At 45.3% G+C, this 12,246-nt stretch overlaps 1 protein-coding gene across 1 annotated transcript in view; it reads left to right on the top strand.

Annotated features, from left to right (window-relative positions):
- Positions 1-10,634, top strand: part of LOC115076489 — a 49,141-nt gene extending 38,507 nt beyond the window's left edge. Inside the window, exons 4-6 of the mRNA XM_029578032.1 lie at positions 1,289-1,549; positions 8,348-8,479; positions 10,516-10,634. Of these exons, the coding sequence (XP_029433892.1) occupies positions 1,289-1,549; positions 8,348-8,479; positions 10,516-10,634 (512 nt within the window). The remainder of the gene's footprint in view (positions 1-1,288; positions 1,550-8,347; positions 8,480-10,515) is intronic.
- The last annotated feature ends 1,612 nt before the right edge of the window (positions 10,635-12,246 follow it).

The following is a 12,246-nucleotide window of genomic DNA, read 5'->3' as shown; positions in this document are numbered from 1 at the left end:
TTAATCAATAGACATGTCGCATGAGAGAGATGTACATTCTAAAATTAGAAAAACAAATCTAAAAAATATTTATTACAAAAAATGTGTATATGTATATATGTATTTTTTCATTAACACTTAATATAGCCTTTATGCTGGTATATATATACAAGTAAATCTTCTGAAACACTATATATCCCCAAAGGGCCTCTTGTCGGATTTGGGCATAGCAATTAATAAGCTTTTGCTGAGTTTGTCGTGACGACAAGGTTTTGGGAACAGCTGTGTACCATCAACGTTGGATTTGTTAAGATGATATTTGACATTGCACACATTTTTGTGATATTCTAGATTTTATAGTGTTTCAGAAGATTTATTTGTATATATACCAGCATAAATGCTATATTGTTAATGCAAAAATACATATACACATTTTTTTTAATTCTTCATATGCTGATATTTGGGATATCATTGTTAACTAAGGGGAATAATGTGTAGCGTGAATATTTTTTTCTTTAGTATGAATGAATATTTGAGCGGTGTGAATGTGTAGATGTACGGTATATTTTTAATTAAGGGTATATGAGGGGAGAGCATATTATATAACAATACAAGTTGATATAAATTTATGGGTATACTGTGTTTTGTGATTTTTGTATGCTGTAAACAGTGGATATTTTGTACATTATGTAGTTTTTGTGTTATGTAAATTGTTTGATATTGTATTGTATTTTGTAATAAACACTTTTGAGATTCTTTCTAATTTTATAATGTACATCTCTCTCATGTGATATGGGTAAAGAAGGGTGCCATCCAGGTCTGGGCCCAGTACCTTCTGTTGACCTCAGAAGGTCAAAACAAAAATAAACAAAAAAAGTAAAATAAAAAGACAGAAATGTTTTCCCCTTGACTCCTAAAGATTTTGTCTGGTTCCCAAGTTTTCTGAACCTTTGTCCACCCCTGCACATAACTCAAGGCAGCCCTTAGAGAAATTATATATCAGGCAATATTTTTATATTGGCCTGGCAGTTTCATCCTCCTCTGGGCTTCCAGTTCACTCTGAGCTGGAACTGGCGATAGCAGCATGAACTTTACCTAATGGTTACCTGGGGTTTTTCTCCATTTCTCATGCTCGTCCCCTTCCCTTTAGCTCAGCTACTGCAGGAGCCGCAGACCGCGGCTTCCTCTGGAATCTGTATTTTATGTTATACGGAAGGGGTCCTGTAGCGATGAGAGGCTCTGGCTGCTGATTAGGGGCCAGAGTGGCAAAGCCCGGATCTCAGAAACCCCATGTTTGCCCTTCCCGTAGATCCAGTGTCAGAGCCCGTGGTTAACTATTCCTGCCGTGCAGACGGGACGGCCGAGCTCTCCTGCAGTGCACAGAACGGAACACGTCCCGAGTATTCCTGGACCGTAGAGGGGAATCCTCTGGGGAGCGGTTTCAATTATTCACAGAATGATACCAGGATAATATTAATAAAACCCCAACCTGTGCTGAGAGATGTGATCTGCACCGTGAAAAACCAGCTCAGTGAGAGGTCCAGTCACCCCATTAAAGTCACGTGTCCAGGTAAGAGAGGAAGGATTTATTCAGCGCAGAAATGATGGAGAATTACTGTGGTGCTGAAAGAGCATTTTTCTGTATTTCTGTATCATATTTTCCATTCCGAAAACAACAAACAGCATCGGCTAATCCCATCCCCTCCCCCCACCCCATGAAGAATGAAGTGTTGCAATAGTGATGACATCACTGCATGCCACGAGGGAAGCATAACTGTGATGTCATTGGTGTAGGTCTAGCAAGTCGATGCCATTGTGTAGGTGCTCAGGAGCAGGGAAAGGTGAGGACAGAAGATGAGAAACTCTCAGGCTGCAGGGCTGATCCAGACAGAGGAAGTAACATTGTCATACCGTGGCATTATTACAACAGGAAACATGTATCACACATGTAACAGCAGTTACTGTAACTGGATTTAAAAAAGGTTTGGATAAGTTCCTAGAGGAAAAATCCATAAACTGCTATTAATTAATAAGCAATAGAATATTGTGATTTATGTAATGTTTGGGTACTTGTAGCCTGGATTGGCCACTGTTGGAAACAGGATACTGGGCTTGATGGACCCTCGGTCTGACCCAGTCTGGCATGTTCTTATGTTCTTATGAAATGATAATCCATTCGATTTATCCATGCACTTCAGGAGTAACCATCTTGACTCTCACCTTTAAGGTGATGTCACTTTTTGGGGGCACTGTCCATGCTTGAAGGGGTGTCACATATGACATCACACGCACAAATAGCTGATTGGGCAGGCATATTTTTGATGTCCTTAATGGTGCTTGTATTCAGACTTCCTCTAGAGCAATCAAATCTGAAGTTTCTGGCTCCTCTTTAGGGAGTCACAGAATCGCAGAGGAGCAGCAATAGGTTGAAGCCTTCAAAAACATCAGCTTGGCTCTGTTGCTTCTTCGTTGGGTTTTTGCTTCTTAGGATACTGGTTTTTGGTCCTGATATTTAAATGTGACATTCAGATATCCCAGGGGCATAAGGGATTCAGAAGTGGTAAGCATGCTTCGGGGGGAGGGGACTCTAAAACCAGGAGTCCTGGCATGAGCTTGACAGAGTAGATAACAGCACATAAAGACCAAACTGGCCCATTCCCAGCTCATTATTTAAGGCAGACCTTTTTTGGATTCTCTGCCTTCTGAGTAAATGGCCATACAAGATCCCATATTTAATCCAACACCCAGTCCCTTCCACCCACTAAGCCTTACTACCAAGCTTTAGAATAATCTAAACAAACCACCCAAACTAGCGGGGCTGTTGTGCTAATATGCGGAGGCCTAGGTCCCCCATGGCCATGCTGAATGGCACCTGGCTGACAGCATCGGCCTGTTGTGGTCTGCTGCTTCCCATCTGGCTAACTTGAGGCCTGCAGTGTCGCTAGCTCAGGCTTCCTTTCTCTCCCCTGCACCTCCTTGTCTCCTGATCAGAATCAAGGGGAGAGGGGCTTTTGAATGCGTGAAGGGCGGGTTGTTTGCAACACTACACCTTCCTGACCTTGTTCCTATCTGCCCCATGTGTGCTTGGGTTCTATCATGGTTTCGGTTCCTATGACCTCTGCTGGTAGACGTCTAGGACAATCTCCCTCATAGCACAGAAACATTTTCACGTTTCCTCTGAGTCTTATTCCCTGCAACTTCAGATGATGACCTCATGTCCTGGAAATGCCTTTTCTATTGAAAATGGCGTCTTTCCTTATTTAGATGATGTTTCTCTCTTATCCCCCATGGTGCACATTTTGAGTATCGCAGGGCTTGTCTTACTGCCTTGTATCACTGTCAGTGGCCCTCTTTCTGACCACTTCCATCCTCTCAACGCCCTGATGAAGGTCCGGCCTCCAGAACTGAACACAGTACTCAAGGTGGGGGTCTCACTAATAACCTACACAAGAGCAATGACCTCCTTTTTCCTGCTTCTGGCACGACAGGAAGCTACGCCTTCTTGGACTTTTAAGTGCAAAATGAAAAACATTTTCTGAAAAAAAGTGTAGCATTCAGCCTATTATTCACAACATGAAAATTCATTGTGGAGAACGGAGCCCACGAGATGATGCACGACCCGCAGCACTGAAGGCTGCCTTGCACGGGTCTTACCATCGTTCTATGCCACCATTTTTATCTTAAGTACTGCTGAGTTAGCGCCAGCGTTGCATGCAATAGGAATCCTGATAGCAAATGCTAGAAGCAAGGGACTTTCAGTTAAGTGCATGTGACTTTCTTTGCTATTTGGTGATTGAGGTGTAGGAGTAGGCAAGAAAGTTGAACGTTGGGAGGGAACTGGTTGGGTTAGGTGGCAGAATGCAGAGAGTGCTGGTAAATGGAGTCCACTCTGCTGAAAACAAAGCGGCCAGGGGGTATCCAGCTCACTCTTGAGGATCTCGGGTTGGTTGGACACCGTCCCCTCCCACTGCCTTATCCACTCTCACTTGTCAGGAGCCTCCTCCTCTGCGATCTGCTTGGGAATCCTTTCACGTGCATCAGGTCCATCACCTTCCCCTTCTTTAAGCATCGGGCAAAAGAACTGCTTTCAGATTTCTGCCTTCTGTGGTCTGCAGCCTCTCCTTCTGCACTGAAGGAAGGTTTTTCTCTCTCTGACTTTCCTCTTCTAACCATCCTTGCTTTGCTGCGGAGGAGAACAGGCAGAATCGGGAGGTGCAAGAGTGACATCAGAGAGAGGACGGTGGATACAGGATCCATCCTCTCAGTGCACCTGCTCTGGGCAAATACAGTAACGGAGATCAGGAAAGTCTGCAGCAGCAGCAGCATTAGGAGGGGGAAGTGAAGGTAAAGCTGTTAACTTGGGATGGGAAACTGAACCCTCTAGAATAGCCTTACACTTATCTGCTGTCATATTCTCTTCCTATATTTTTATGCATTAGATTTCTCCTCTTTTTAAATAAAAGCTGTGCATTTGTAATTATGATCACTTCCCTTTTTTGCACTTCTCCTTCCCTCAGCCCCACTCTACAGCGGTCCGTGCTGTTTGTGCTTTGCATGCATGGGGCTCTGATGAAGATCCACTCTACAGCGGTCCGTGCTGTGTTTGTGCTTTGCACGCATGGGGCTCTGATGAAGATCCACTCTTCAGCGGTCCGTGCTGTGTTTGTGCTTTGCATGCATGGGGCTCTGATGAAGATCCACTCTTCAGCTGTCTGTGCTGTATTCATACTTTATATGTATCCAATGAACTGCCAACTGAATTAACTTTTTTTTGCTAGTATTGCTGCTTTAATTAGCAGCATGGTACAAACAACAGTTTTTAGAAGTGCAGTCTTCTGCCCAGTACAGATTCCTCCTGGTGTATATATATTTCTTGCAGATTTATTTTTTTTCTAATGAATTCAAACGTAGGAGCTTATTTACTAACTTGTTTTAAATATGTGCCATTTGAACACGAGTTATTGCCCACAGGATTTGCTAATCTGTGGTAACCGAGTACCGCCGTTTAGTAAATCCCACATTCGCACTGGGAACTCACCAGGCCACAAGTTTAAGGGAGCAGCAAGCCTCTCTCTGCCAGCATATCAACCTCTCTCCACCCTGCCACTCTCGTCCCTCCCAGGAATCTCCACCCTGGCTCACAATCCTTCACCTGCAAGAGCCCTCAGCTGGTAATGGGGCTGGAGCGGGCCCATCGGCGCTGTAATCCAACACGGCGCCAGCTGCCCCGAGGCTCGCTTGGGCTCTGCATGGGAGGGGGAGGAGCTTTAAGTCACTGGAGGCTTCAGCACAAGCAGGGGTACGCTAACCTGCTGATAATATTGGGACAGTTGAAATGTGGTTAACTTTCCAAGAATGAATGCCTATCACAAGGTTTATTGCAATACATATTACTCCATTTTAATGTTCATTAACTGGTTTGCAGATATTTGCATGCAACACAGCTCATTAATGTTTTCCTCTCATTAGACCAATTATTTTTCTGATATTGGAGGTGCTCACTGAATTTGACATTTAATGTGTGTTACAGCAGCTTAGTAAATAGGCCCCCTAATTTGCCTCTGCCTACTCATCAGTGCTACAGAGTAGAGTTTCTCAGCCCTGTTCTGGTGACCCCACAGCCAGTTGGGTTGTCAGGATATTTATAGAGTTGCCAACTTTTCCAACAGACCAGGAGGATTGGGGGATACCCCTCATTTGCATACATTTTAGATCCTGCCAGTGAACTGCCTAATTAGTGTATCCTTCAGGGCCAGGGCATCCCAGTAGGTGAACAAGGCGGTCGCTTAAGGCACCAGCCATTAGGGGGCGGCAAAGAGCAGCCATGTGGGGCTGCAAGCAGAGCCTATCCCGCTCATGGCCAAGAGGAGTAGAGACTTGGCGGGCTGTGAAGCAGCGCCCATCCTGCTCGCAGCTGAGAAATGCAGACACTTGGTGGGCCCCGAGAGGCGCCCATCCTGCTCGTGGCTGAGAGAAGAGAGACTCGGTGGGCCAAAAGCGGTACCTCTGTCTGTGTGTGTGTGAGTGAGAGGGATTGTGTGTGTGTACGAGAGTGTAATGGTGTTAGTGAGAGAGAGGGAGGGAGCCTGTGTAAGGGTGAGTGTGTGAATGAGACAAGGAACCTAAGTGTGTGTAAGAGAGGGGGCCCTGTCTGAGTGAATGAGGTCGGGGCTGGAGCTGGGACCTGGTAGAAGCTCCACCTAGGGTGCCTAATACCCTTGCACCAGCCCTGGTATCCTTGTATGCATTAAAGGGCAATAATGAGCTGGCAAACTGCACACAGGTAACAGTTTCAAGGCAAAGAAAGGGGCCCCCTGCCACTCAGCTGCTTCTCATTTCTTATCTCGTGGAGAGGAGCACAGATTTTCTCCTTTGTTTCTCTCTCTCTCACCTTATGCCATCCAATCACCACACACAGTGAGAGAGGAGTCGGGACCCAGGGAATCATTGCTGTGGTCAGGGCCGGAGAGAGCAGGAATCAGGCCCGTGCCAGCTAAGAAAAGTAGGCCCCTATGTAAGGTTCTGATGTGATGCTTAATAAGAGAAGTCGTTTTCTAAATTTCCCAAATCATTTTTATTTATTTAAGAAGGCTTTACGAGCTTTTTTTGTTAGCAAATTATTCAATTACAATTGAAATTTTTATTTATACATGTTAGAAATAGATATATTTAGCTTTTCTTAAAATTTTGCCCACCATAAGTAGGCCCCTTGAACATTGTAGGCCCTGGCCAAATGGCCATGCTGGCACCCCCTTCTCCTGGAGTGGCTGTGGAGCTGAGGGCTGTGCTATACCCAACCTCCTCTCCCTATGCTGTCCAATCACAGCATGGAAAAGGGGGCAGGGATACAGCACAGCTCTCCTCCAATAGAGGAAGAAAAAGGCAGGGACAGAGCCTAACACACAGGCCGATACAGTAACGTGCGCTCCGGGAGAGCGCACTGTTAGCCCGCGTTTGGCTGCGCGTTTTCCGTACTCTATTTTTACCCCTTATACAGTAAGGGGTAATAGCGCGTCAAAAACACATAGCCAAACCCCCCCCCCCCCCCCAAACTAATAGCGCTCGCAACATGCAAATGCATGTTGATGGGCCTATTAGTCAATCCCACGGGATACAGAAAGTAAAATGTGCAGCCAAGCCAATGGCTGGCGTTAATTTTGGCCGGCACCGGGAAAGTATACAGAAAAGCAGAAAAAACTGCTTTTCTGTACACCCTCTGACTTAATATCATAGCAATATTAAGTCGGAGGCCCCAAAATTAAAAAAAAAATCAAAAATTTTAAAAAAAAAATTTAAAAATCTGCCCGCGGCCAGGAAGACGGACGCTCAATTTAGCCGGCGTCCATTTTCCGAACCCATGGCTTTCAGCGGGTTCGAGAACCGATGCCGGTAAAATTGAGCGTCGGCTGTCAAACCCACTGACAGCTGCCGCTCTTGTCAAAAAGGAGGCGCTAGGGACGCGCTAGTGTCCCTAGCGCCTCCTTTTACCGCGGGCCCTAATTTACATACCTGGGTTTTCTGAATCGCGCCCAGAAGAGTGGCCTGTGCGCTCGCCGGCTCTCCCGCACTTTTTTCTGTATCAGCCTGAAAGAGACAGTGGGAGACAAGAGGAGCCACCTGCAAAACTGGACTTTTAGTGCTTGGTCAGTACTGCTGAGTGGACGCTGCACAGAATGCCTGAAAACCTGGCTGACCAGTCCAAAACTGGACAGTTGGCAACTCTAGATATTCATGACTGATATCCCGTGAAACTCAACTGACTGTGGGGTCACCAGGCCAGGGCTGAGAAGCCCTGCAGTATATGCACGCTGGTAGAGTCTGCTAGCTGGGACAATATTCCCACTAAGAAGACCTTAACCCTTCAGTACATCACCTTTGTCTGCTGACGCTGCATGCTCCAATCACCAGAACATGCATGGCTGATGCTCCCCAGCACCATCTGCAGATGCCAAAATGAATGGTCATTCACTGGTAATTCTTAATACTGCTTTATTAATAAGACTAATATCTGAATTTGAGTACTGGCTGTCCAAGCAGAATCCCAGCTAATGGTACAGTTTGAAATCTTTGGATGTATGCATGCAGCCACCTCTTGGATGTAAAGCCTGGCTCCCAATTTTGCTATCTGATACAGTTGATTCCAAAGAAGATTGAGGTGGGGGTGGGGGGAGGGAGGAGAGCGAGCTCCGGGGTTAGTTTCACTTGGCAGCTGTTTGCAAGCCTAAGGCCCACGGAGGATCTGAGCTCCCCTGCTCTTGTCAGCACACCCTCCCCTCCTGCCTTAATAAAATGCTCCTTGACGGTTGGGCCTCAGTGGCGGAGATGAAACAAGTCATTGCAATTCTCATCAGAATTAATCTGTTTTTAGTGCCAGCGTCGACCTCTGGCCTTACACCCATGCTGAGCAGCACCGAGCCCCACACTGTTAATAGCACTGTGGAAGGAAAGGCTTCGGATATCACAACCAGGCCTAGTAAGAATACAAACACCTCCAAGACAGGTAAATACGAGCAAAAAAAATGATACATTTTCTGATGTCTAGTTTAGTTAGTTCATGCACCATGGGACTGCTCCCTGCTGCGGATCACGGCATGTATGAACGTCAGGGGCAGCTGAGGGCAGCAGAGCCCCCTACCAAGGAGACGACTGCTTTCGTACAAAACTAAACTGTGACTAACAAATACTAGATTTTTACTGACCACCCTTTCAGCGGTACAGTTCCAATGGTTTTTCATGTAAGACATAATCCAAAACTATACCAGGTGTGTGTGTGTGTGTGCGTCGGAAGAACTTCTTACATGAAGAAGAAAAGCACCGATGTACGATGTGAGCAAACGAGCTTGCAAAGTTAAAACAAACTTTTATTAGTACATATAAATCATTAAAGTGTGAGCAGGTACTTACTACACAATACATTTCTTAAACAAAATGTAAGGTAAATACTAATGGCTTCACAACAAGACAGGACAACTTATGGCTTTGTATCAATGGCATTAACAAGATACGCATGAATAAATATAAAGAATCTACATCGTTATATTATTCGCGGAATGTATCCCTTTACGCAGTACAGCAACAAATGGCCGACAACCATCCAGTGACTGAATTATAGGTTGAAAACAACAATACACGCACTACCAGCATTTCTGTATGCAGACAGAATAAATGCTCAGATATCCACATAAAGTAGCCTCACATTCTTATCACTCTTCACTCGTTCCTGTTTTACAGAACCCCTGCAGATATTGTAAAAAAGAACCTTTGATTGAAAAGCTGTATGGAGCATTCTGGGTCAGATAAGAGTTCCCTTAACTAGAAAAGAGTTTTCTGATGTAAAGTCCTCAACAGGGCGTCTTCAGAGGGATCCCCTGGGAAAAACAAAAAGAGGATGACTCCCCACTCGGAGTGCCACGTGCCTAATTACTTGTCAACATGAGAATGAGCAACGCTACCGTGTGACCTCGAGGATCAGGTGAATGTCTGGAGCCGAGGTCTGTAGAAGCGAGAACTTGGATGGAAAATCCGTGAGCCGGGCACGAGTCACCCCGTGGATCCGGATGAAAAGTGAAACACCGGACTGGTGAAACAAAAATGCTTTACGGTAGGATGGGTGTGGATGCCGTCCCTGCAAATGGCGCTGCCCGCGTCTTCACACGAAACCAACGTGGGGCAGACTAGAAGGATCTTCTTGGTGTTGTGCAAAGCGATATCGTAGCCAGAACTTGATCTTCCCTCCTGCTGCTTTAATAACAGGAACCAAAATGAGCCATCCTCGCTGCACAGCATAACTGATGTAGTTCATCTGAGGTCCGTACATTTTGTTTGAGAATTGTATTGTTAGTAAGTACCTGCTCATACTTTAATGATTTATATGTACTCATAAAAAGTTTGTCTTATCTTTGCAAGCTCGTTTGCTCATATTTGTACATCGGTGCTTTTCTTCCTACATAGGAGGTTCTTCTGCTATTATTATTGAGCACATCACAACTACATATTCACTGCCTAATTTCTATTAGGAACCAGTATATATAGGCACACACATATCCATATGACTTTATCCATATAGAATATGTTACATTAAATGTAATTGTAATAGAACATTAATTGTCTCTATTGTTATATATATTAAATAGGAGAATCTAGAAGTACTGTTGTTTTGGTTGACAGTTTTCACCAATTGCATTGTCAATGGACCTGTGTTTCTTGTCCAGAGCTCCTCCCTGCTCCTCGCCGGGGGAGGGAGATTCCCTTTTATCTGATCCACGTTTTCATGCTTAAACGTCCCCCGATCCCAGCACATTTGTACAGGCAGAAGACGATGTGTCCCTCTCACCCCTTCCCTTATATATATAAACCTCTCCTTAAGAGACATTGAACGCACGTCCGCCCGCAAGCCATACCTGTCTTCCAACGCAGACCCTTTGGCAGCGATCCCTTCTCAGAGCCCCGATAACACTTGATCCGCTCTGTAAGCGCACAACAGAGGGGTCCCGTTGCCTTGGCATTGCTAACTGTTTTTCTCCCCTTGGTGTTTAGCAGACACATGTTCGAACCACCAGTGTTCGTGGTTTCAGCGATCTGGGGGGGCGCAGTCCCTGCTGGTGACCGGCCTGGCTCTGATCCTCGGCTTCCTCTGCACCATGCCAAAAGAATAACGGTACGGTAAGCAGAATCGCACATTTCTTTCATTGTTAAGTGGGACACGGACCTGTCAAACAGTGAAAGGCTTTCAAGATGGGAGCACAGCCTCAACAAAAAAGATGCCAAGCTTTTGTATTTATAGTGAAAGGACCTTGTCCAGCCAGCACCACCACAGACGCATGTCTTCACTTGGGTTTTTAGTTCAGCACTTGGTAGGAATCAGGAAGTGAGACTGGAAAAGGGGAATATTGCGCTCCATTCACTGTGGTTTCCAAATGAGTACAAGACGAGAAAACAAATATTGTAAAAGATAAAAAAATAAAAAATAGAATAACTTAAATGAAAAAAAAGAACAAATATACCAGATTACTAAACCCCCCACTTGAGTCAATGGTTTTAATATAGGTATAAAACATGGAATGAGAGATGGCGGGACACCTGTGCTTATTACAGCAGTACAAACATATTTCATCTTGTACTAAAACCTTTAGGAGGGAATTATCAAAGCGTTACGGTGTGTGGTGCACATAAAAATATACGCGTGCACGAGTAGCTTGCACTCGCGATTGATATTTTAGAAACATTGCGAGTACACATGTACCTGCTATATCTCATATACATTTTAACAGGGGGAAAAGGGGAGGTCTTGGGGTATTCTAGAGTGGGTTTCTGAAGTCCCCGCTTAAGTTGATAGCGTAAGAGGTATAGGCACAAACATTATTGGACTTGTCCGAATGCTTGATAAGTCCAGTAATGTTTGTGCCTATACCTCTTATTAACATAGAAACATAGAAATGACGGCAGAAGAAGACCAAATGGCCATCGAGTCTGCCCAGCAAGCTATGCACTTTATCCATTTTTTTTCCCTTTTTCTCTCTCCCACCTGTTACTATTGGCTTCCAGTACCCTCCAGCCCTAATTCCCCTCCACCCAATTTAGAGAGCAGCTTTGAATCTGCATCCAAGTGACATCCAGCTCAATTGGGGGTAGCAACCTCTGCAACAAGCAGGCCACCCCCTTGCCCCATACTCTTACCCACCCCTGTTTTTATTTGTTTTTTTTTTTGGAAATAGCAGCCCTCCATCCTACCGCTCCGTGAAGGTGGAACACCAACTACTGGCCACTGGCATCCCGCTCCGTGTGCCTCTGTGGCTACTGCCGCTCCGTGCAGTGTTTGAATGCCGCTGTGGCTACTGCCGCTCCGTGCAGTGTTTGAATGTCTCCACTTATTCACGCCCTCTAGACTTATTGACCCGTGCAAGTGAAATCACACTTGGTTTTTTGTCTGCAGTTTTGGGTGGAGGTCCAAATGAACTGCTGGATCAGGGGTAGCCAGCTCCAGACCTTGAGAGCCACAAGGTTTTCAGGATATCCACCATGAATATGCATGAGATAAATTTGCATACAATGGGAGGTAATGCAAATCTCTCTCGTGCATATTCATTGTGGATATCCTGAAAGCCGGCCCATTTGTGGCTCTTGAGGACTGGTATTGGCCACCCCTGTGCTAGAGGGTCTGGGTGAAGTGGTGAATGTTTCGACAAACCAGTGATTCTGAGTAGTTTCAGAACAGTGAACGCACATACTTTAAAATATACCTGCCCCCGCCTTTAATTCTGTTATTAC

The sequence above is a fragment of the Rhinatrema bivittatum genome, chromosome 15 (assembly GCF_901001135.1).
Source record: "Rhinatrema bivittatum chromosome 15, aRhiBiv1.1, whole genome shotgun sequence".
NCBI classification, from domain to species: Eukaryota; Metazoa; Chordata; class Amphibia; order Gymnophiona; family Rhinatrematidae; genus Rhinatrema; species Rhinatrema bivittatum.
This window is presented reverse-complemented; position numbering and strand designations above follow the sequence as displayed.